The 24,910-nt window shown below is 37.9% G+C and overlaps 1 protein-coding gene across 1 annotated transcript in view; it reads right to left on the bottom strand.

Moving 5' to 3' along the window:
• Window positions 1-24,059, bottom strand: part of LOC109915675 (talin-1) — a 116,283-nt gene extending 92,224 nt beyond the window's left edge. Inside the window, exons 1-11 of the mRNA XM_048616649.1 lie at window positions 23,902-24,059; window positions 19,179-19,276; window positions 17,714-17,843; window positions 15,924-16,076; window positions 14,966-15,108; window positions 11,614-11,741; window positions 9,754-9,814; window positions 6,782-6,886; window positions 5,776-5,931; window positions 2,795-2,896; window positions 1,021-1,097 (exon numbers count right to left, since the gene is read on the bottom strand). Of these exons, the coding sequence (XP_048472606.1) occupies window positions 1,021-1,097; window positions 2,795-2,896; window positions 5,776-5,931; window positions 6,782-6,886; window positions 9,754-9,814; window positions 11,614-11,741; window positions 14,966-15,108; window positions 15,924-16,076; window positions 17,714-17,843; window positions 19,179-19,276; window positions 23,902-24,031 (1,283 nt within the window). The 5' untranslated portion in view covers window positions 24,032-24,059. The remainder of the gene's footprint in view (window positions 1-1,020; window positions 1,098-2,794; window positions 2,897-5,775; window positions 5,932-6,781; window positions 6,887-9,753; window positions 9,815-11,613; window positions 11,742-14,965; window positions 15,109-15,923; window positions 16,077-17,713; window positions 17,844-19,178; window positions 19,277-23,901) is intronic.
• Between the last annotated feature and the right edge of the window lie 851 nt (window positions 24,060-24,910).

Genomic DNA, 24,910 nt, shown 5'->3' with positions numbered 1-24,910 from the left:
CCTATATCTATCATCTCTCAATTTAAAGCTATGTCCCCTCGTGCTAGCCACCACCATCCGAGGAAAAAGGCTCCCACTGTCCACCCTATCTAATCCTCTGATCATCTTGTATGTCTCTATTGAGTCACCTCTTAACCTTCTCTCTAACAAAAACAGCCTCAAGTCCCTCAGCCTTTCCTCATAAGGCCTTCCCTCCATACCAGGCAACATCCTGGTAAATCTCCTCTGCACCCTTTCCAATGCTTCCACATCCTTCCAATAATGCAGCGACCAGAACTGTACGCAATACTCCAACTGTGGCCGCACCAGAGTTTTATACAGCTGCAACATGACCTCATGGCTCTGAAACTCAATCCCTCTACCAATAAAACCTAACACACCGTATGCCTTCTTAACAACCCTATCAACCTGGGTGGCAACTTTCGGGGATTTTAGGATGTGGCTTCATTCTAGATTACTCCAAAGAAGATTGCTTCTCTGCATATTGTTTTAAGCAGTTTTGATGAGATTATCCCACAACTGTCTTTTTTTTAATCAATCTGTTCAGAGATATTATTACACACCTCTACAGCAGTTGGGACTTGAACCCAGGCTTCCCAATCCAAGGGTAGGGACACTACTACTGTACTAGGGGATACCCCCCTCAACTTTCTATATTCAAAGAAATACATTCCTAGCTTATCCAACCCAATCCCATAATTTAACCATTTAAAATCAGATATTATTCAATGTCTTTTTCATGCGTAATGAACTGGCCATTGTTAAAAGGGATATTTCCTCACTTCACAGGTGAAGAGGTACAAAGTCTTAAGGTACAATTACAAATACTGGTAAGGTGAAGTAGAGGCGACACATTTCTTCCTTAGAAAGATGCCATACCACTTTAGAAAGAATTTGGTCCTGACTACGTTATAAGCCTTGCTCCCAATTTCCTTTATCTGGATTGTGTACTAATATATTTATGTGGGTCTCATGGTTTTTAAAAAATAGGTCTTTTGCATGTTTTATTTTTGCACTTACTTCTTGGGAGACACAGAGTCCTCCAACATCGTTGATTCTTCATCACCCTCCAATCCAAAATGGTCTTTGCTTTTTTTCTGTGAAGAGGAAAATTGATTTATATGTACATTGAAAGACAAGTTCCCCAGTGTGCTCTTTACTAACCCATTTGTTAAGTGGAAGACCCCATTCGAGAACCAGCTAGCTTTCCACTCCAATTCCCACCAGTACAAATCTAGAACTCAGCAACCAACTTTTACCAGCATTTGGTCACTTAGTAGAGAAACACTTGATAGCATAATAAATGGGATGGCCACAAAGGCTAAATCACCTCACAAAAATGCTAAAATCGGGAGACATTCCCAGTGATTAGCCAATAAGGAATGGATTCACAAATAGATTCTCAGTTCTGACCCATACACATTTTCATTAATAGTTAACAATACGCTATTTTCTCCATTATGTCTCATTCAACTTGACTTGAAAACAAATAGGATTTAACCTCTTGACAGCTGAGAACAGTAAACTATAAATTGTTATAAAGTTACACTGTCAAAAATTCAGTGATGGAAGCAATATTCAAAATTATGTCATGTAAAATGGAGCACCTTGCACATATAAAAACAGGCACTAACATTGTGTTCCTCCAGCTCTACAACGTGTTGTCTGACTCCAGCATCTGCAGTTCTTGCTATCACTAACATTCATTTGTTTTTCTTTCATGATTTCCTACTCAGTTAAGAAAGTGCTTTAAAACCACATTTCTATATTTGTTTCGAAGTCTTGTTTTTACTCAATCACTTTTAACACTGTACTATTTGAACATGAAGATCACTACAAATAAGAGGAGTAAACCATCTGGCCCTCGAGTCTGCTCCTCCATTCAATATAAGCTTCTGGTTTAACTTCACTTTTGTCCATTCCCCAAATCACATGATTCCCAGAGACACCAAAAATCTGTACATCTCAGCTTTAAGAATGCTCAGCAATGAAACATTCCAACCCCATTGACGAGAATTCTAGAGATTGCTACCTTTCAGTGAAAAAGATTCTTCTCAGCAAGATCATGAGTGATTGGCCCCTTATCACGAGAATATGGCCATGTTTACCTTAAGCCCATTCACAACCTTGATGTTTCAGCAGGATCACCTTTATCATTCTTCCAGTTTCCAGAAAATGCAGGGAACATTTACTCAGGCCCTCATCACAGGTCAATCTTCTACTTCCTAATTGAGTAAACCTGCACTGTACCATCTCCAACAATCACAGTTTTAGGAATTACCAAGAGGAGCTAGGAACAGAAATTCTGACCAATTTGACAATTTCCACTTCAGTGGTGCCTCCCTTCTCCAACTCAATCAGCCCAAAGTGCAAACAGGTCCATAAATAATTGGGTCAAAACCCTGGAAATCCCTCCCTAAGGGCATTGTGGGTCAACGTACAGCACGTGAACGCCAGCAGTTCAAGAAGCAGCTCACCACCACCTTCTCAAGGGCAATTAGGGCTGGCCAGCCAGCAGCACCCATATCCCATGAATGAATGTTTTGTAAAAATGCCTCCTAAGCTTCCATGAGCTTAAACAGTTTCATGATACACTGTTTCTGGCATACCTCAGAGGATTCACAGTGAATATATTGATATATTTTATAGCTTTGTTGTAGTAGAAAATCCAAAGATTGTCAAATTTTGACATCCTTGCCTGTGCCTATATTACAGTGGAATGTTGTGAAAAATCTGAACATACTTGTAAATAAAACAGATGACAATCATGGAAGAAAGAAATTTACTGGAATACCTTTTTCAGAATGATATCGATGTATCCAGCTATGAGCTGGGCAATTTGCTCTCCTTCAGTTGTCTGAACTGAATAGTAACCATCCTGATAGTCACCAAAATCCTGCATCGCGGAAAAGTAGAAAAAATTTCTTAGATCATCACAAAAGTCAAAATATTGAAAGTTAGTCTCAATTTTTTACTTTTCACAAATCCCTCTTTTGCATTTCCTCCTTCAGTTTGTAGTGGCTCAGTGACAGTAGATTGTCCAAGTCAGAAGGTTTAAAGTCACACCCTAGTACTCAAACATATAATCTAAAATGATACATCAGTGCAGTCATGTGATTTTAGAAGACACCCTCAGAGCAAGTGCTAAGCCAAAGCCCTGTCTGCTCATTCTGGTGGATGCAAGTGTCCCACAGTGCGACTTGAAGAACAGTAGAGAATACTCAGTGTGATTGGTTAAAGAATAAGCCTTACCAACAAAAAAATTAGTGGACTGTAACCAACCACTGTTTATAAGGGCTCACGGTATGCCATTTGCCTACATTATAGTCACTGAGCTTCAAAAAAAGCAATTAGTTGATTGTGAGATGCTTTATGAACTCATTCATTCTCACTTTACAGTAGATTCTGTAAAATTTTATAATTTTTACTTGGCTAGCATCTGCTTGTGAAGCTTGATGTCTTTTCCTTAACTAGTAGTTCTTCCAAGGCAGCCAAAGAACTTAAAACCTCTACGGGAGTTTGAAGAAATAATATTATTCTTAAACCAATAGCACAAAAATTAAATGACTGGATAATTTAATCTCCAATCGCATTTCAATGAGCTACATTGTCTTGAACCACAACATTAAGATGGAAAATGATTCTTTCAATTATCAGAAAAATACTGCAATACAAAATATGCTGGAATGATCATGTGATTGGTGTTAGATCTGATCTACAACTCCACTTACTGTTCTGTTGCTTCTAATTTAAAAGTTAACATCTCAACATTTGGCAGAGTGAGGCTATTTACTCCCCCATATCAGAGGGTGGAGGACAAACGTCACTGTTTATTCCTATCAATGCTTCCTGTTTTAAGTTGGTAACTTCTGATAATCTTCACAAGATAGAGCATTTTATTCAATTCTTTTTATTTTTGTAGATGCCAATTTAAAAATTGGCCATATTACTGTAAGAAATAGAACAAAACTATAGCTTGGCCTTTCGCTTTGTTCTGAATTACCCAAGGACATCACAAGTCGCATCACAGTTACTCTTTGGTAAACAAGACTTGGAGACAGCCTTGATACATGTATTGTCTGTAGGATGAAAACTGAATGAGATAAGATTCACTCAACAGAAAGTTAATATATTACTACAACAGACAATTGAGAGTGTTACAAAACTATCTTGATTGCTGAAATGAACATTTGGATGCAAATCAGAATACAAAGCTGAAATATTAATGATATCACAAAGATGTGCATTTTCCAGCATGTACTAGCATCTGCTGGTGCCACTTAAATCCAAAAATGCTGTTTACCCCTGTGGCCAACATTTCAGCTGTCAAGAGATATACTGCAGCCAGTTCATTTATAATCACTTCAGACTTGCATCATCAGTATCTTGTATAGTAAATCTGATGCCTATACTTTTGCTTAAAAACTGCCAATGATAAAAACATGATTGTAGTCCTGTGACTGTAAATGTTCAGGCAAACACCGATCAATCAATCTGCCATTGATAGTAAAGAGTTCCAGTAAGGACTAAATATTGTTTAGACACAGACCTTGATTTTCATTGTTAAGGTCCTTGTGATGACTTAAGCATGACTTGTAAATGCTGCATGTGCAGTTTTTAGTGCTTACATGGTGTCAGTACAAATAACTGAGCATCATTTCACAAGGAATACTGCATTTTGTAATCTGGATATAGATTAGAAACTGTTCCTCTGAACCAACGTTAAAATCGGGGACAATGTATTTGCATTGAGATAGGGGAAATTCGAGATACCAGTCATGGCCTACAATCGAAACAAAAAACACTTGCACCAAATACGGTTTTCACTTCCAGAACTCAAATCCATCCCTTCGTATTCACCCATTATGAACACAGCAATGCATCTGACCACTTCACTTGACTGTTACTTCATTGTAAAATAATTAACACCTACAATTAGCTTTCCCCAGTTCTGGTGCTATTCCAGTGTATCTTTACATTCTCTCCAACGTCTTGACATTCTTGCTAAATGTTACTATTCTTGCTTGGTGCACAGGACTGGACACAGTGCTCCATCCAAGGCCTAGTGATTCATTAAATCTTTGCATAAACTTTTCTGTGCTTGATGCTTCTACTTATAAAGCCTGAATCCCATTTTTTAAAAAAAATTAGTCTTGTCATATTTTAAATATTTCTGCCCATCAGGTCCTCTTCCTGCACCATTAAAATTACATCAGTCTAAATCCAATACTGAAAATAAAAACACTACACTATAACTAAGTATAGAATATATGAAGCTTACATAAGATCCACTATTAGAGAGCAATTCAAATACTCTACCTCTACACTGAGCAACAAAACAAAGAACTGTACAAGAACATGTTTGACTTGTACTTCAGCATCTTCCCAGAAAAATCATGTGTCATATAGTAGAGGCACATATCTGTACTGTGATTTAAACTTGCTTCTTAGCTGCCCCACATTGAAGGACTTCACAATTAACTGGCTTGCCCAATTAAAAGTGAACTATAAATCCCCCACCCGCATGCCATCTTCATACATTTTCCTACAATTACCCCAGAAATTAGCATGTGTTATACTAATTAAGCTCAAAGAAAAAACATTTTGCAGACTAAACACTTAATGAACTAGAACAAATTGGAACCTTCATCATACTTTATAGTTTCTGCAGGACAACGTACGCTCAATGTGCTTTGAGTTTCAGACATTGCAATTGGTTTGAAAAGGAACCAACACTGCTAAGGAACAGAGACACTTGCTATAAATAAAACTTACCAGGGTAAAACTCTTTGGTGATGCTGCCCAGCGTTTGATATTAGTGAGGTTCCATTCCTGTATCACTTCTTTCGTTTTCTCATCCACACGCATAACACTTTCTTTGGTAATCCCCAGTAAACGGGGTACAAGTTTATTCTTTCCTTTCATTTTCTCCTGAAGAATATTAATATTTTATATGTTTAAAGAAAACAATAAAAGTTGCAAGGGAGCAAGATGAACAACGAGGTGTAATCAATCATAAAAAGTAGGCTCCAAAATTTATGAGAAGTGTGTCTAACCAAAATCACAGGGATGTTTTTCAGGCTAACAAGTTTTATGGAAGCAGCCAGATGCATTGTAAGATTTCCCTGAGTGACTGTTAGATACATATCAAATACATACTTGGAGGGATGGGGGAGGAAAGAACCACCCAACAAACTAATTGCAACATAAAATACATGATATAGTTATTTACTCTAAAATGTACAAGCACACATTTAATTCAAGTGTCCCAGTGAAACAGTAAAAGGACTAATGCCATTGATTAGTTAATTAAGTAAAAAGGAGAGCGTGCGAAGCATGGTATGTAATGATGAGCTCTATTTACGGGAACATAGCACTTGTTAGATATAAGAAGGGCTCATGGGAAGAACATTTCTACCACATGAAGGTCACAGATAACAAACTACAAACTAGAAAACAAAATGACTGTCATTCAGAAATTGTTTTGACATATTATTGTGCTTCCCATGCAAACCCAGTGCTAGAAAACAATATTCTTTAGGTAGTGCAAAGATATACTTTTAGTTTTGCCACACTGGCAATATTACTCAAGATAAAGGAGAAACTTAACAATTAAATACTTGTGCCATGTTTCAGAAGAACTACATTGTTTGAAATGGAGAACATAATTTGATAACATTTAAAAATTAATAAAGTAAAAATAAACAGTATAAAATATCATTGAATTATGAAAACATCACTTGTAAAATTGATTACTTCATACTTGACAATAACCATTTACCTTAACCAAGAAGAAGGAAACTCCATAGGTCTTTAAAGATCGAGCCATCTTCACATACAACACCTTAGCCTCCATTTCAGTCATGTTCGCACAGTTTTTGTGCGTCTATGTATTAAAAAAAAATGCAAGTTTGACTCCTCTGGTTATCTTTAATCATTGACATTTGATGTCAATAAAATGCATTTCAAATATGACTCCCATGTACAGAAGATGCTCTACAATACTTTAAGGATATATCAGTGGATGCTGAGAAAGAGGAAAAATGTAATAAATTAGAATGGTTCTGGGGGCAAAGCATAAAATCTATAGCATTTTAAAAACAGAGCTTGAAAACATGATACAACATTCCCAGGGCCAGAACCTTGTTAAACAAAGCAATCCTTTCCCCTGGTGGAGCAGAAGACTTGAGTGGAGAAGGATTTTAAACGAGAATAGGGTAAGAAAGGAGGAGGAGCTGGAAAGGCAGAATGAGATTTTTGGAGTCAGTTTGCAACAGCAAAGGATGCCAGATGAGCTTGAAAGGTTGGAGATCATGGCAATGCATGATTAGTACAAAGGAACCCATTATCTATTCTTCTTTAGAAAGCATGAGGCATAGAATTTAAGCCTTTGATGGCAACATACAAGAAATAATACAGTTTCAGTGTCTCAGGGTTTCAAATTGCATTGAGTAGAGTCAGAGTCATACAGCATGGAAATAGACCCTTTGGTCCAACTCATCAGTGCCGACCAGACACCACGATTTGACCTAGTCCCATTTGCCAGCATTTGGCCCATATCCTTCTAAACTTTTCCTATTCATGTACCCATCCAGATGCTTTTTAAATGTTGTAATTGTACCCATCTCCACCACTTCCTCTGGCAGCTCGTTCCATACATATACCACCATCTGTGAAAAAACTTACCCCTCAGGTCCTTTTTAAATCTTTCCCTTCACTGTAAACCCATGTCTCTAGTTTTGAACTCCATCACCCTAGGAAAAAGATCTTGGCTATTCAACCTATCCATGCCCCTCATGACTTTATTAATCTCTATAAGGTCACCCCTCAGTCTCCTACCTCCAGCATCTCCTCTTCTATATTATGGACACTTTTAAAGATATCACTATTTATTTCTCCAAGGTCTCTAGCTTCCATGTCCTTCTCTACAGTAAATACAGACACGAATTACTCGTATAATCTCACCCAATTTTGTGGTTCCACACAGATAACTTGTTGATCTTTAAGTACTACAATCATCAGCAAACACTCCCATTTCTGCCCTTTGGATGGAGATTAAGTCATTCAACAAATAGCTAAAGGCGGCTGGGTCTTGGACAATGTTCTGAAGAACTCCTGCAGTAACATTCTAAAGCAGAGATAACTGACCTCCAACACCTCAACCATCCTCCTTTGTGGTAGGTATGACTCCTTCCTATTCCCGTGACTTAAATTTTGTTATGGTTCAGTGATGCCACACTCAAATATGTCAAGGGAAGTTGTTCTAACTTTTGCAATTCAGCTCATTTGTCCAAGTCTGGACATTGGTGGCAATCAGATCATGAGCACTAATCTCATTTATGGGATTACAAATATCTAGAGTGCACCTCAATAATGCCATGCAGTTCAAGACAACATAAAAGGAAATAAAAGCAAGTAGTGGAGAAACTCAATGGGTCTGACAGCATCTGTGGAGAGGAACAGAGTTCATGTCTTGAATGTAATTACTTTTCTTCAGGAATTACCTGGTGCCAGACTTACCAAGTTTCTCCAGTACACATTTGATTACAGACCTAGAGAATTTACAGTCTAAGATGCTTTCAAGACAGAAAAGGATGGTCTAACTACAAATAGATTGCCTATACCTGCTTAAAACTGAAAATAATTTTAAGACTATTGAACAAAAACAGAATAGGAACATAGGATATAGGATCAGAATTAGGCCCTTCCAAACTTGTCTACCATTCAATGAAATGACTGATCTAGTGGTGCTCTCAGCTCCAATTTGCTGTCTGCACGACATAACCCTCATGCCCCTTGTCTAATACAATTCTAGCTAACTCAGCCTTGAATAAATTTAAATATCCAGTCCCCACCGTCATAAAAGGATTACACATTTTAACAACAAAAAAATTCTTCTGTCTTATACAGTAACTAGAGCTCTTATTCTTAAATCAGTCCCCTTTTTGTAATCTTTTTCACAAGTGGAAATATTTCCAAGTATCCATTCTATTCAGCGCCATCAAGATCTTCCGTGTTTCACCTTTCATTCGTCTAAAAACCAACACAAGTCTAACCTGTTCAATCTTTCTTCACAAGACAAGGGCTTTGCCCCAAGTAGTCAACCTTCACTTAACTATCTGAAAAATCATAAAACTTATCATTTAAAGAGACCAAAATTGTACACAGTACTCCAAGTATGGTCTCATCAATGCCTGTACAGTTGCAGTAAAACTTCCATACTTTTACATTTCCTTGCAGTAAATTACAACATTCCACTTGCCTTCCTAAACACTTTTACTCCTCATACTAACTTTGTGATTGATCTACCAAAATACCCTGATCCTTTGGCATCACTGAGATCTATAACTTTTCTCTACTTAAACAGTATACTGCTTTTCTATTTTTCTTGCCAAAGTTGTTGAAAAGGGCACATGCAGTTTCACACATTCCGAATAACCTGCTTCCAAATAGGTCTACTTCAAGGGCAATTAAGAATGGGTGATTAATGCTGGCTGTGCCTGTCCCAGAAACAATTCATATTCAAAATATTGAATGAAATTAACATTAAAAGTCTGTTGTCTGAATTAAAGAACTCTGACCAAATTAGAGTCTCAACCTCAAAATCTCTAAAAACAGAGCATTTAGCACGTTTATCTAAATAAGAATCAGCCTCCCGCCAAGGTCAGTTTACTTTTAACTTCAGTGTAAGAGATATTGCTTATATTTAACATGCAATACAGCAACACAAATATCCTGTTTTGCAACACCTACCATGAATATTTTCTTTTCACCTTTCTGCTTGATGTATTCTTTAGGCAGGAATTCTTTTAAGCTATAAAGATTAGCACAGTCAGCATTAAATGATGTCTGATGATGTACATTTAGTTGAAATATGGTTAAATTAGACCATGCTCTATAAACTTCTCCCATATAAATTTAGTTAGCACTACAATACACAAAATATTCATTTACATCAGCATATTTAAGCAAGCCTACTTAAAATATCAAAAATTCAAATGTGAATCAAACTCTCATTTTTTGCAAGTTTATGGATGACAAGTGTTTAAAATCACTGCCAACAGTTAATCTCATCACATTGGTGAAAACCCTCCCCATTGAAATAGATTATGGTAGCAAAATCAGACATTACCATTTTCCACTAACATTTCCAGTCTGAATATGCATCTATAAATCAGTTGCACATGCAACAATTTGGCAGTACAGAGCAGCCTACTCAACTATAAACACAAGGCCTTCAACTCAAATCGCCAATCTTATAGCATTGGAATTTGCATTTATTAATTCTCTTTCAGCATGTTAGAATTTGACTTAAGATCAGAATAGCAGAATACGCACACAACCTGAAAAAGGAACATCTCAGTTAATCAGCAGTGAGCCAAGAATAAATCAAAGGTGTAAAAAGATGCACAATAAATTGATTTACCGTGAAACTATTTTTTCCAAAGTTTTATACAAGCTGCAGTATCTTTTGTTTTCTTCAAAAACTTTCATAAATAATCTAGAAACATGACCCAAGTCTGAGGCAACAACAACCAATTACTACAAAATTCAGACCAGTGATCACAAGGTGTACTATTGCCACATCAACACAATGTATGATCAAAAAAAGGTAATTTTAGAAGGGCTTTTCTCTCAGTTTTACATCCTTGAAATCAGTGACTCTTAGGGTGGATGTATATTCTACAAGTGATTATTCCAGCCAAAAACCTGATTGATGTCATCTGTGATTTTTTTAACCTACAATAGTCCATGAGGAAATAAAGTGAGCAACAGTGATCTTGCAGGATCAATGATTAAATGAGTCACAAATTAATAGCTAAACATGTGGAAACAAAATATTAGAAGAACGGAGAGGCAAAGAGTGACCTCAAAAAAGCATAGTAAAAGATAGAAAGTGAAGTTATATGATATTACAATAGTCACACAAAGGGCAAGATACATAGGGTCATAGCAACAGCAAACAGGTTTGAAACTAAAGGAAACAAACAAACAAACAAAATTACAAGTTCAAGCCAAAACGTGAAGAAATAAACAACATACCCTTCTCAAAGGGGTATACAACCCTGATGAATTCAATGACTAAAATAAACGATGAGGCCTAATGAGGTTAAAAAGCACTCAAACATCTAAATATTACAGATAAATTGCATTTGTCATAGAGCTGAGAGATATTTAATTAATATCTGTGTGGTATTGATTATTACGGAGTTACTGAATATCAAGGAACTATAAGTAGATTACAAGGATGATAGAGGCAAAAGAGTCAAAAAAAGCAAGTGTCATTTCACACCCATTAGACGTCCTTCAAAACAAAAATCAAGAAATTAAGTATTAAATTTTTTTTTTTTTTTTTTTTTTTAAAAACGGCAAGCTTGAGAATCACCTAAAATGCAATTGTCAGTGATATTCTGGACAGAAGAGAAAACAATGATTTAAAATTCTAAATGCATAGTGTGAGGCACTGATGGAAGAACTAATACAAGTCATGTTTCAGTGTTCAAATACTGTGCATCACAACGTGAACATTGAAGTTATTCCTGAAGTCAGTTCTAATGCTTGTTTTGATCCAAGTCAAGCTAAGGTTATCTCTAACAAAGGGTATCTACTTACTCTAAAAAGCCAGGTTTGTGCTTCTGCTCGTTGTGGGGTCCAAACTGGATCTGACATTGGTATCCTGCAAATTCACAGGCTTTGTCAAAGGATACTGGATGTGAACCATTCAAAATGTCATCTCTGGCCTGATACAGAAGTACAGAGGGAAAACAATTATTCAGCTAAAAGCTGTATAAGCATCATTTCAGGGGCAGTAGCTGATTCTAAATTACAGAACAAAATTTTCAGAAGTCAGCTCACATGATTTCTTAAGATATTGCTTCAATTTTAATATAGGTAAAGTAGCTTGTGCTTCACCAACACCTCTTCACACCCTCTTCATCTAAACTCAGCAACATACGGCTATTTCTTTCTCATCACAATTCCCCATAAAACGCATTTAAGTTGTTCACTGCAGTCATATGTAATAGCAAGTTCCACACTTTGAATAAAATATTCTTATTCAATTTATTAATTAATATCTTCTATTTATGCCCCTAGTTTTTAAGACTCCCCATAATTGAAAACATCTGCCTCCATTATTTAGACACTTCTGAAGACTTTTGATTTCGTTTTTTCTGATAGAACATATCGTGTTCTCCTGCTCTTGCTTTCTTCTCTCATTTTCACTTCCCCATTTGACATTGTAAACTAGGCTGTTATCATTCTGTATTAGTGGCCTGTCATACAACCTACTCTTTCTGCTTCAACTTATTCTCTTTCTCGGCCTCCAGTTTTAGTTGCCCTACCTGTTCCCCGATGGGAATGTATCTTGGCTATACCTGAACCATCTCCCCTCCTCTCTTTGAGGGAAAATCTTCCATTACAGCTTTGCCTGCCAATCTTCAATTCCAATTTACTCACGATAAAATTGTTCTCCTCCACTAAAACTGGCCATTGTCTGATGACACGTTTTACACAAGAAAGATTCCATAAAAGCTGTATAGAAATTTAACTGACTTCTCTGAATTTGTTCTAAAAATGTACCCTAGAGCTTTGTTTATACGTAAATGCACTTATTAACCTGTACGAATGTCTTTAATAATTGGTCAGTCTGTACCCTAAGATCCTCATACACCTCTACTCCATTTAAACGCTTATATTTTTCAAGGAGTAGATGACGTTCTTTATCTTCCCACCAAAACCCACCACTACACACTTGTAAATTGAAACTCATTTTTATTCCGCAAGTTAAACATTTGCATTTTTTAAGAGCGTCTACTTCAGTGCTAATCATACTCTCTAATTTGATGCGGTCTAAAAATTTTGATACGCTTGGAGTCCAAACCATTTATATAAAATATGCTTCTAGTAGTGAACAGCACAGATATTTGTGGAAAACCAGTTCCTGCATTTTCCCAGTCTGAGTTAAATGACATTACCTTCCACTCTTCAGTGTTTTATACTATCATTCTGCTGCCTGTCCTGTGAATCCACTGATCAGAATTTAATTATGAGATGACGAGGTGTACCTTAGCTAATTCCTTTTGAAAGTTCATGTATACACCTGCTGCATTATCATTTTTATCATTATCCGTTATCATTTCAAATTGTACACAAAGCAGGATTTTTCGATATACAATTGTTCACACAACTTATTTGGAGAGGGTGAACATAAAATATAGATCATAAGTGTGTTAATTTTACATTTTTAAAAGGTTACAAAACACAAAGCAAGGTTCATTTTATTTTAAGGTACAGATTACAGATTTCTTAAGAAACTAACTTCTGGATTCAATTTCACATCAACATAGGAACACAGAAAACTGGAGTAGGCCATTCAGCCCATTGAGCTTAATTCATCATTCAATACCTTCACAACTGATCCTCTAGCTCAATCCCATACTCCCACACACTTCCCAATTCCCTTGACACCTTTATATTCTGGAAAGCTACTTCTTCATTAAATGTATTCAGTGACTTGACCTCCGGAACCTATGGTAGAGAATTCAACAGGTTCGCTACCTTCTGCGTAGAGGATAATGTCATTTAACTCAAACTGGGAAAATACAGGAACTGGTTTTCCACAAAGATTTGTGTTGCTCACTACTGGAAGCAATTTATATAAATGGTGTGGACTCATAAATCATACATCAAAATTTGGCAAAAACACTTCTCATCTCAGACTTAAATGACCTACTCTATATCCCAAGACTGTGAACCATTGTTTTAGACCTCCCCAATCACTGGAAACATCATTCCTGCATTCAGTCTGTTCCATCTTGACAGAATTTATACATTCCAATGAGATCCTTCTCATTATTCTGAACTCCAGAGAATACCTGCCCAGTTGATCCAATCACTCCTGATACAACAATCCTGCCATCCCAGGAGTCAATCTGCTGAATCTTTGCTGCACACTCACAATGGCAAGCAGATCAAGTCTGCACAAAATACTCTGTGTGGTCTCACAAGATCCTGTACAACTGCAACAACACATCCTTGTGCCTGTGCTTAAATCCTCTTGCAATGAAAGCCAACATAAAATTGCCTTCTTATCTACTTGGTCCACCTTCATGCTTGCTTTCAATGACCAGTGTACAAGGCAATCTTTGTACATTAATATTTCCCAATCTATCAATTAAATAGTATTCTGACATTCAGTTTCTCCTAACCAAGTGGATAACTTCACACCTGTCCATGTTATGCTTCATCTGCCACCTATTTGCCCACTCACTCAACTTGTCTAAATTGCCTTGAAGCTTTTTTGTATCTTCCTCACCACTCATAACCTATCTAGTTTTGTGTCATCATATGATACATGTGTGTACGCAAAATATTACATTTGATTCCCTCATCCAAATCAGTGATACATATTATAAATAGCTGGGGCCCTAGCACTGATTTTTGTGGTACCCAATATGTCACTATCTTCAACTCTGAAAGATACAAGTTTATTCCTACTGTTTCCTGTTTGCTAACCAATTCTCAATCTATGCCAGTCGATTACCACCAATCCCATGTGCTTTAACCTTGCACACTAACCTCGATTTTATCAAAAGCTTTCAGAAAATCCAATTGCTACATTTTGCTGATTCTCCCTTATCTATTCTACAAGATATGACCTTAAAAAAAAACTTAAATAGGTTGTCTTCTATTATGAACTTGAGCATTTGCCCAATTACTGACGTTAGGTTAACAGGTCTGTAATTTCGTTTTCTGCCTCCCTTCTTTTTAGGAAGTGTTATTACACTTGTCACCCTCCAATCTGAAGCTGATCCAAATTTACAGAATTTTGAAACATAACATCGAATGCATCCACTGTTTGCACGGCACCACCTTTAGTGCCCTGCAATATGGATGATCAAATATGTAAATTTAATTCTGTTGGACGTATAAATGCTCTTTTCTTTATTAAGAAAGTACAAACCTGGACATAGAGCAAGTTCAATTGCACTGGATCTCTTGAATCAACATTTTGATCTGAATAGAAGAACTTTCGCCTGAGAAGCAAGGTTTCATTTTCATCGACACCCTGTTCACGAAGTGTTCTACCATGGTCCAACCAGTTTACTGGAGGATACAAAGAATACAGGGTCACTAATGCCATCCTGAGGTGCTTAGATATTACTGTATCTTCTATTTTAAAACTCTTTCTCAACATTCTAAGCTCTTCACCAAATTTAATGCTATAGACGTCAGCTGTGTGCGCCAGCAACCTACATCTCACTCATCCAAAGTGACCATCCTTTATGTATGAGGCAAAAGTATGCTCGATCATTCAGCCACAGCCACGAGCAGCATTTCATCTTCATTTCATTTGGCCACAAATACACACTTTTGTTGGAAAGCAACTTGGGTACAGGAACACGGTGATTTCTCTTGACCCTCACGGTCAGGAACACAAATAACCTATTGCTACTCTGGCCAAAATGAACTAACCCAGTATAGATTGAATCTAAGGATATTGCAATACTGCATGGCTCAAGTCCTGACCAAGTAGTGCATTTATCAACTCATTTGATCAAAAGACTTGGAGAGACCAAAACAAAACTATACTGCATCAAGTGCTTTAAAACTACCCGATTTCCTCCTGCCTGCTCAAAAGGAATTGCATCATTGCTCCTACTCTAAATTTCATGGAATGCTGCTTCACGTTAATTTGCTTCTTGGTTGCAGAATTCATTTCAAACATTGCTTATTTGTTAAATACATGGTCAAAAGTGTAGCTCTGTACCGGAACTGAATTTTGATGGTGTACAAATTAAAAATCAAGTCAATATAAATATTTAATGACAGTACAGCAATCCAAATGGTGTTAGAGAACATTATACAAATAATTACAAAAGATTTTGGTGCAATTTTCTGATTTTCAAAAAGGCACTCACAATCATCATCTGTATGAAGTTTTTGTTTGAGCTTTTCCATTTTCTTATCATCTCTTAACAGGGTTTTGTCTTTTTTCAGAGTCCCTGTCATTTCTTCTTTCTTTTCTTCAACAATTTCATGTACAAGTGAATATTCATCATGATTTGTGATGCCTATTAAAACAAAATCCATTAACTATTGTTTTATTGTAATGTGCAACAGAAAATGAAAAAGAGATAACTGAACACCAACAGCAGCAGAGTTAGTTGGTCAAATCTCCATAAATGAGGTCATGAGGCATGAACCAGTGTCGCAACAAAATTCAATTTGCTCTCCAAGTAACATCTTCATTTGTTGGATAGAGCTGTTTTGTGGTTTAATTGAATAGAAACTTAAACAGATATACCTTATATAACTATAATTTACTTCACATCTACTAGAAGCCAACACTCAAACCATAAATTACAGTCATTAACCACAGAAAACACCGAATTCTGTAATTTTGCTCCAATGCAAGTGCACGAACTGTTACAATTAACCACAGGAACGTCATGGGGACCTCAAGGAACATACAGGAATTAATGATGAAGGAAAGTAGCTGAATATAAAATAATGAAGTTTGGCCATGTAATACCATATTAAATACAGCACCAGTTAACAGATTAGGTACAAAGCTGTGTTGAAGAGAGAGGCCTCCATTCTTAACGGCAAAAGCCAAGTTTAAATTGTTCTGGTCTTTACAAAAAGGAATCAGGCTTGAGGAACAGACGTGCCAGTAATGTTGGCTTCAATACTTTAACAACAAAATGAATTCAGCATCATTAAGTTTTCAACCACTTTTACTTCCAATTCAGTATAAAGTAAGAAAAGGTTTTAATATTTTAGTCAATTTTTACTTTTCAAAAAAAATTTGATAACTCATTTGTGATTTATCCTATAAAGTGCCATTTTTCAGGCACAGAGAGAGCCTAATGGCAATTTACAGTTTGATATTTCTGGGATATATTTCTTCTCCCACCTCAAAGTGACTGATATGATGTTCATTAAAAGGCTGGGACTTGCACGTTATTGGAAGTGAGCCCAGATGGTTCAATAATTTCACAGACACAATCAACTCGAAGTACACTTATTTCTTCATGCAGGTGATGGACTGCTATATAAGGAGCTGCACTTTATTGATGGAAATACCAAGGTTCAGCAGAGACTATACTGTCTCTATAACACGTGAAAAGGCACAGCATAGTCTTGGATGGCTGCCAAGTCAAGTCCGTTTTGGATTCCATCAATACACACAGAGGAGGTTGGTAATAAGGTGGCTGGACAACATGTATCAATACAAAGACCATCTAATATTCTTCCTTCAGTGAGCATTAGAATGCTGGATCTCATTTATACCTCTCAGAAGGTATACACTGAGCACAATCTAACCATTAACTAGTTCTTTGCCAAATAGATTAACCCAAGTGCTTCCTTTATGACTACATGAGCAAATGGAGCATAAAAACACATAGCTGATGGTTGTGAAAGAAACATCAGGACTATAGAAACATATCACTAAGTAATGTAGTTATTGGAATTTGCTAATCATAACTGACAAGCTGTTCATAACTGGCTGATACACAAAAGGGCAGAGCATTGTTCATGTGAAGTTTAAGGCATAATTCAGAAATCCTTTACCCCACAGGGTGTGGAACCCACTAGCGTGAAGGATCTCAGAAATTCACTGTTCCATAAGATTAGGGTGACAAGGAGGGAAAGGTGCACAGTGGAGTGAGGGAAAGGCAGAGATTATAATGCGTATGGATCTCACCAATTCTGGCACAGATTGTCATCAGCATGTCGCTCACTATTTTTGAGTCATCTACCATAACTGTTTTGATACTTCCGTCCAACATCCTGATCTTCAGAGGCCTTTGCTTCCTCTTGTAGTCCAGCGTATCCTTGGATTAAAACAAAAGGAGAAGCGATTTGCAACTCAGCACTAAGATCTGACAACCTTCCCCATACGGCTGATTGAATTAACATATTTTATGTTCAAACATCCTTCCAAAAGACTGGACATTGTAACAGTACATTGACACGGAGACAACTGTGAATCAAAGAGCAGCTTGAAAGTTTTGTTGTGCAGTAGGAAACACACCTGCCTCTGAATTAGCAGATCCAAATTCAAGTCACACTCTGATGTGCAAGCAAAGTGCTATTAAAACATGCTTAAATCTTCCTACATATGCCAATGGCAAGCACCAAGAACAGGAGAAAATCATGGTCAAGGATAGAAATAAAATTTGAGATTCTAGTATCACTCTTTACAGGTCAAGACAAAGACAAGCAGACATTGCTCAGGCTCCTTGGAAGAAACATACAGGAAACAGAGGCTTGGATAGACCAGATGTGGAGATTTTTCCATTAGTAGGAGAGAGTAGGACCTGAGGGCACAGCCTTAGAGTGAAGGGACAACCTTTTAGAACGGAGATGAAGAGGAATTTCTTCAGCCAGAGGGTGGTGAATCTGTGCAACTCATTGCTGAAGGCTATGGTGGCCAAGTCATTGAGTGTATTTAAGACAGACATAGATAGGTTCTTGATTTAAGGGGATCAATAGTTACAGCGAGAAGGCAGGGAATTAGAATTCAGAAATGTAGTACACATGATCGAGTGGTGAAATAGACTTAATTGGGCAAATGACCTAAAGCTGCTGCTCTATCTTGTGGTCTGCTTTAGACAATTGAGTGCTGGCCACCACAGATCATATTGGTACCAACAGTAAAGGATTGAATCCCATTTCCAGTTGGGCTGAACTTGAGACCTGGTGGAGGTCATGGTGCATTGGGCCAGCCCTGCCTTTGGGTAGAGGACCAAAGAAAATGTAATAGATTATTGGCCACATTTTGTTTTGTGCATTAACTATATCTCCTTGCAGAAACCAATTGCTGTTTCATGGACAGGAATAAAAAGCCAATGTGAGCCACGGTGCTCACAGCATTGCTTAGAAAGTAACACTGTGCTCTGGCAACTGAACAGAACTTTAAAATCTTCCAGTATGATCTCAGTCAAGTGTCAACTGCCTCATTTATGTTAAAACAACCTACAAAATGTGATACTCTCAAAAGGTGATTAAGCAGCATTGCAATTCCAAAACAAAACCTCGATGAAAGGGTGTCATTTTAAACAAAACAGAATTCCATTAATCGCGCATGAATCTAAAAGTCAGTTAACTTAGTATACCTAAAAAGGGGAATGGTTAATAAGGTATAAAGAGCAAAACAGTAAACTTACCCCATTCCTCAACATGTAGTAATCCAAGGCTTTGCCAGACTCCAACCAGATCCCCTTCTTTGGGTCTTCATCGGACAGAAACAATCCGTAATCAGTGGCTGCAAGACAATGAAAAATTACTTTTTAAACAACAATTCCAATGACCTCCATCACTGAGAAGGGCAAAAGCAGGAGATACATAGAACACAACCACTTGCAAACAGCCTTCAAGCTACTCACCATCCTGACTTGGAACAATGTCACCTTTGTTTCAGTGTCACTGGATCAAAATCCCAGAATCTCTCTCTAACAGCACTTTGAGCAAACCAACATCCTACGGACTGCAGCAATTCAAGACAGTGGTTCACCATCTTCTCAATGGTAATTAGGACAATAAAGTCTGGCTTTGACACTGGCATTCACGTCCCGTGAATGTATTTCCTGAGCACTAGACCAATCCAGTATCTTGGACTAATCACAGATACAATCATATTTTGGTTATCTTACTGGATGGGTATTCCAGAGGTCTCAACTAATAACTTGAAGAAGTGAATTAAAATCCCACTATGGCAGTTCATGAAGTTGAATTCAGTTAATCTAGTTAATGCAGAATAAAATGTTAGTCCAAGCAACAGTGACTTTGAAACTACAGGATTGAGACAATTTCAAGTTGGTTTTCTAATGTCCTTGAAGAAAAACAACATCCCTACCCAGTGTGGCTGCTAAGAAAATTGAGGACCAACAATATGTTGAGGACCTGAACAGGCCTCTGAAATGATCTAGAAAGTTTTTCAATTTTAATAAACCACTACAAATAAACAGATGATACACCAACATTCTTTTCCCAGCATACCTTCACTATATAACTGCAGTGGTTCAAGGCAATAGCTCACCACCTTTGTAGGTAAGCTTCAGGATGGACAATAAATGAGGTAATCTGGGCACCGCAACTCAGGAAGCACATATTGGCCACGGAGGGAGGACAACATAGGTTTATAAGACTGTTAACTGGACTTCAAGGGTTAAGTTTAAGGAAAGATTAAACAAATTAGGCCTGTTTTCTTTAGAAGTTAGAAGGCTAAGGGTGAACCAATCGAAATCTTCAAAATATTGGTATGCGTGCCTTCATTGCTCAGTCTTTTGAGTATAGGAGTTGGGAAGTCATGGTGAGGCTGTATTGGAGGTTGGTGAGACCTCTTCTGGAATACTGTGTCCTATTCTGATCACCCAGTTATAGTAAGGATATTATTCAGCTGCAGAGGACTCAGAAGAGATTTACCAGGATGTTGCCGGCTATGGAAGGTTTGAGTTATAAAGAAAGGCTGGTTAGGCTGCAACTATTTTCATTGGTGCAAAGGAGATTGAGAGGTGACCTGAAAGAAGTTTATAAAATAATGAGGGGTATAGATAGAGTTAATTGTAGTTGTCTTTTTCCTAGGAGGGGGGATTTCAAGACTAGGGGACACATTTTTAAGGTTAGAGGAGAAAGATTTTAAAAAGACACGAGGGGCAATTTTTTCTTCTACGCAGAGCACTGTTCACATGTGGAAGGAACTTCCTGAGGAAGTGGTGGATGTGGGTACAATTACAACATTTAAAAGACATTTGGGAAAGTAAATGATAGGAAAGGTTTGGAGGGACATAGGCCAGGAGCAGGCAGGTGGGTCTACCCGTTTCCGTGCTGTATGACTCTAAGACTCTATATTATCTACTGTGTTTTTTCCTGTTAAAGATCAACAATTACAAACTGATTGTGTATTCTAGAACTAGGGGCACAGTCTAGAAATTAGGGCCAGACGGCAGTAGAATCAGAACCCCTATAGTGTGGAAGGAGGCCAGTAAGTCCATCAAAGCCACACTGACCCTCCAAAGAGCATCCTACCCAGACCCACACTGCCTCCATTCAGGAGAGATGTTTGAGGTGAGAGGGGAAAGATTTAAAAAGGGACCTAAGGGGCAACTTTTTCATGCACAGGGTCGTGTGTGTGCACGGAACCAGCTGCCAGAGGAAGTGGAGGAAGTTGGTACACTTACAACATTTAAAAGGCATCTAGATGGGTATATAAATAGGAAGGGGTTTAGAGGGATATGGGCCAAACACAGGCAAATGGAACTAGATTAATTTAGTATATCTGGTTGGCATGGGCAAGTTGGGCCAAACGGTCTGTTTCCAAACAGGAGGTTGGAAGAACACAGCAGGCCAGGCAGCAGCTGGAGGAAAAGAGCAGTCAACATTTCGGGTATTACCCTTCTTCAGGGAGGGACAGCCAGCAGGACCTGAAGAAGGGTAATACCTTGAACGCTGACTGCTCCTTTTCTTCCAGATGCTGCCTGGCTTGCTGTGTTCTTCCAACCTCCTATTTGTCTGCCTTGGATTCCAGCATCTGCAGCTTTTTTGTCTTTATCTAAATCTGTTTCCAAGCTGGATATCTCTATGACTGTATGTTAGGAAACACTTCCATACACAAAGGGTGGTAGATGTTTGGGACGCTCTTCCACAAATGGCAGTGGATGCTGGATCAGTTAACTTTAAATCTGAAATTAAAAAAAAAACTGCTTGTTAAGCAAATGTATAGAGGCACAGGGGCTAAAGGCAGGTACATTGAGTTAGGCCACAGAACAGCCATGATCACATTGAATGGCAGAACAGGCTCGAGGGCCTGAATGCCCTAATCCTGTTTCAAAATTACCCCATTAGAAGTGACTTGGTCAAGTTATTAGCATTTTAAGTAGCCACAGAGTTGAAGCTACATCAATATTATTGTGAGGAGCCCTGCAATAACTGCATTCTAACTTATCAACATATATCCCATTTGGTGCCTCTTCACCTGGTCAGAAGTATTTTTGCTCAGCTAGTCAGTGATCCAGTGTTTGTTTTTCTAGCTCAACTTTCTTAACTTTATTTTTAAACTGGACTATAAACTATCTGAAACAAAATCTGCCCAACAACTATTTTCAAAACTAATTAATGTTTACTAAGACAAATGTTAGGATCCTAAGTAATCGGTACCCAGGAATTGCTTACAAATATTCCCATGTTATTAACTAAGAGAGAATGCAAATAATTTGCTCCTAGTCACTGACAACAATACTCTGCCATATGTGATGCCACGTTAGGATCTACTGTCACAGAGCCTCCGATTTCCCTCCTTTGCAGTGAATGCAAACAGCAATGCATTCCACTGTTTCAGAACAGCTAAGATCAGGAACCTTAACATAGGCAGAAGGCACAAACTTACCTCCTTTACCTTTTTTTGGGGAATAAAAATCAGGAAGTGTTCCTGTGACAATATGTCAATTTCTAAAATATGCCCTTCTCTCTGGACACATCATTCCCTTCCCATGCCTAATCTGGTGACTTTGTGGATCTCTCTCATCTTTAGTTATATATGGAAGGCAGCCAAAACAGAAATCAATACAAACTTTAAAAACAAATTCCCATCATATAAAGAGATCAGGCATCACAATGAATTGCTCTCCCATCAACCTCTTGATAAAACTGCTACATTTCTATTCAGTTTACATTTTACTAAATATGATTTCAAACTAAGTGAAATGCTTAATTATGCATTCGCTATGGTAGCTGAACCCCTTAATGTTCCAAAACCATCAACTCAGCGTTAGACTTAAAATAAAAGCATGTTGCACAGATTTGATTCATTCAACTGTAATAATGAAAGTGAATGAATGGGACAAAAACAAAATTGCTGGAAAAGCTCAGCAGGTCTGGCAGCATCTGAGAAGGAAAAAAGAGTTAATGTTTCGGGTCCAGACAACATTGGTTACTAATTTTTTTAGTACAACCTGTTGATAACTACATCTGGTGACAAATATATTTTGCATAATTTTTTTCCACAGGTATACCTGGTTGCTTAAACAAGTAATAAAATGCACTTTGGATCACAGAATCCCTACAGTGTAGAAACAGGGCCTTTGGCCCAACAAGTCCACACCGACTCTCAGAGCATCCCACTCAGACCCATCCCTCTAATCTACACATCCCTGAATACTATGGGCAATTTAGCACGGCCAATCCACGCAGCCTGCACATCTTTGGATTGTGGGAGGAAACCCACGCAGACACGGGGAGAATGTGCAAACTCCACACAGACAGTGCCCGAGGGTGGAGTCGAACCCGGGTCCCTGGCGCTGTGAGGCAGCAGTGCTAACCACTGAGCCACCATGCCGCCCCCAAATTCTTCCCTCAAAGAACCAGCAATTTGCAATGCCTTATCATATTATACCATAGTACACCTCTAACTATCGATCATCATAGAGTCATTGAGCTGTATAGCACAGAAGCAGACCCTTCGGTCCAACTCGTCCATGCCAACTAGATATTCTTAATTAATCCAGTCCCATTTGCCAGCATTTGGCCCATATCCCTCAAACCCTCCCGATTCATATACCCATCCAGATGCCTTTTAAATGTTACAATTGCACCAGCCTCCCCCACTTCCTTGGGCAGCTCATTCCATGCACACAGCACTCTCTGCATGAAAACGTTGCCCCTCAGGTCCCTTTCATATCTTTCACCTCTCAACGTAAATCTATGCCCTCTAGTTTTGGACTCCCCTACACTGGGGAAAAGACCTTGGCTCTTTACATAATCCTATCACAGACGTAGACATTAAATCATGTTGAATTTTGAAGAATTTTTTTGGTGAACAATTGATCGCATCAGTTTTTTTACATTTTCTAAACAATGGTGTCAACTGGCCAGGAAGGAATAGTTCCGACTTACGCTGTCCCATCTGTGCTTCAGGAACCCGATCACGAATCATTCGACAGGCATCGTACACCATTGTCGAGGGTTCAAATTGCATAGTTTTGATAGCATTCCCAACTCCAATCTTCAACGATAAGACAACCATTCTGTCTTCTTTCACTGTATAAGCTCAACTGGAAAAACAAAAAGACGGACAATTCTAGTAACTGTTACACTTTTTGTCCATGGAACACAAATTTCATCAATAAATTGAGTTCTTTATCTTAAGAGGCAGACTTTACGTCTGTACTTTGGGTCAAACAGATTTCACAGTGAATCGGAAGTAATCAAATTTCGTGGTGTTCTGTTTTCCACAATACTAAATCATCCTATTAACTCAACTGTTGTAAAAAAGTTTAACCTTAAGCAATATGCTGTAAAATGCCATAAACAGCAATGCACTTCACTTGGGGTTTTAAAAGCCACAATGAAAAAGACCTCCAGTCAAGTACTGCTCCTGCTGAGTCTTTTGCAAACAGTACTGAATTGGGCTTGATAAAATGCAGGATTTAAAATGTACATATTGCATTTATATTCTTCAATGAAACAACACAAAGTATTCCTATTTCCAGACAAAACCCTAACTTTCATTATTGGCGATTGTTGCATTAATTTTAGGGATGGGCAAGAAATGCTGACCAGCCAACGACAGCCACATCCCACAAATGAATAGAAAAAAAAAATTGATTTTCACTAGACTGAAAAATATTTCAATAGTCCAAAGTAACCTGTTACTTCAAATTCATGCACTGCATGCTAGACAGAAGCACTAGAGTATCAACACCTCTGTTAATCATAAGTTTGATGCTACTTGATATCAAACTTTAAGGTGATACACCTGGGAACTTCTTATACAGTCAGTTCACAACACGCTCAAAGCACAGAGCAGAGTTGAACGTCCTTCAGAATATTTAAATATCTTTTCTGTAATTACTGTACATTCTTTTGTCACAGCACTGGCCTTTGGTTTTACACAACTTGCCCC

Source organism: Rhincodon typus, chromosome 1 (assembly GCF_021869965.1).
Source record: "Rhincodon typus isolate 14 chromosome 1, sRhiTyp1.1, whole genome shotgun sequence".
NCBI lineage: Eukaryota > Metazoa > Chordata > Chondrichthyes > Orectolobiformes > Rhincodontidae > Rhincodon > Rhincodon typus.
Note: the sequence above shows the minus strand (reverse complement) of the source record. Positions and strands in the feature narration are given on the sequence as shown.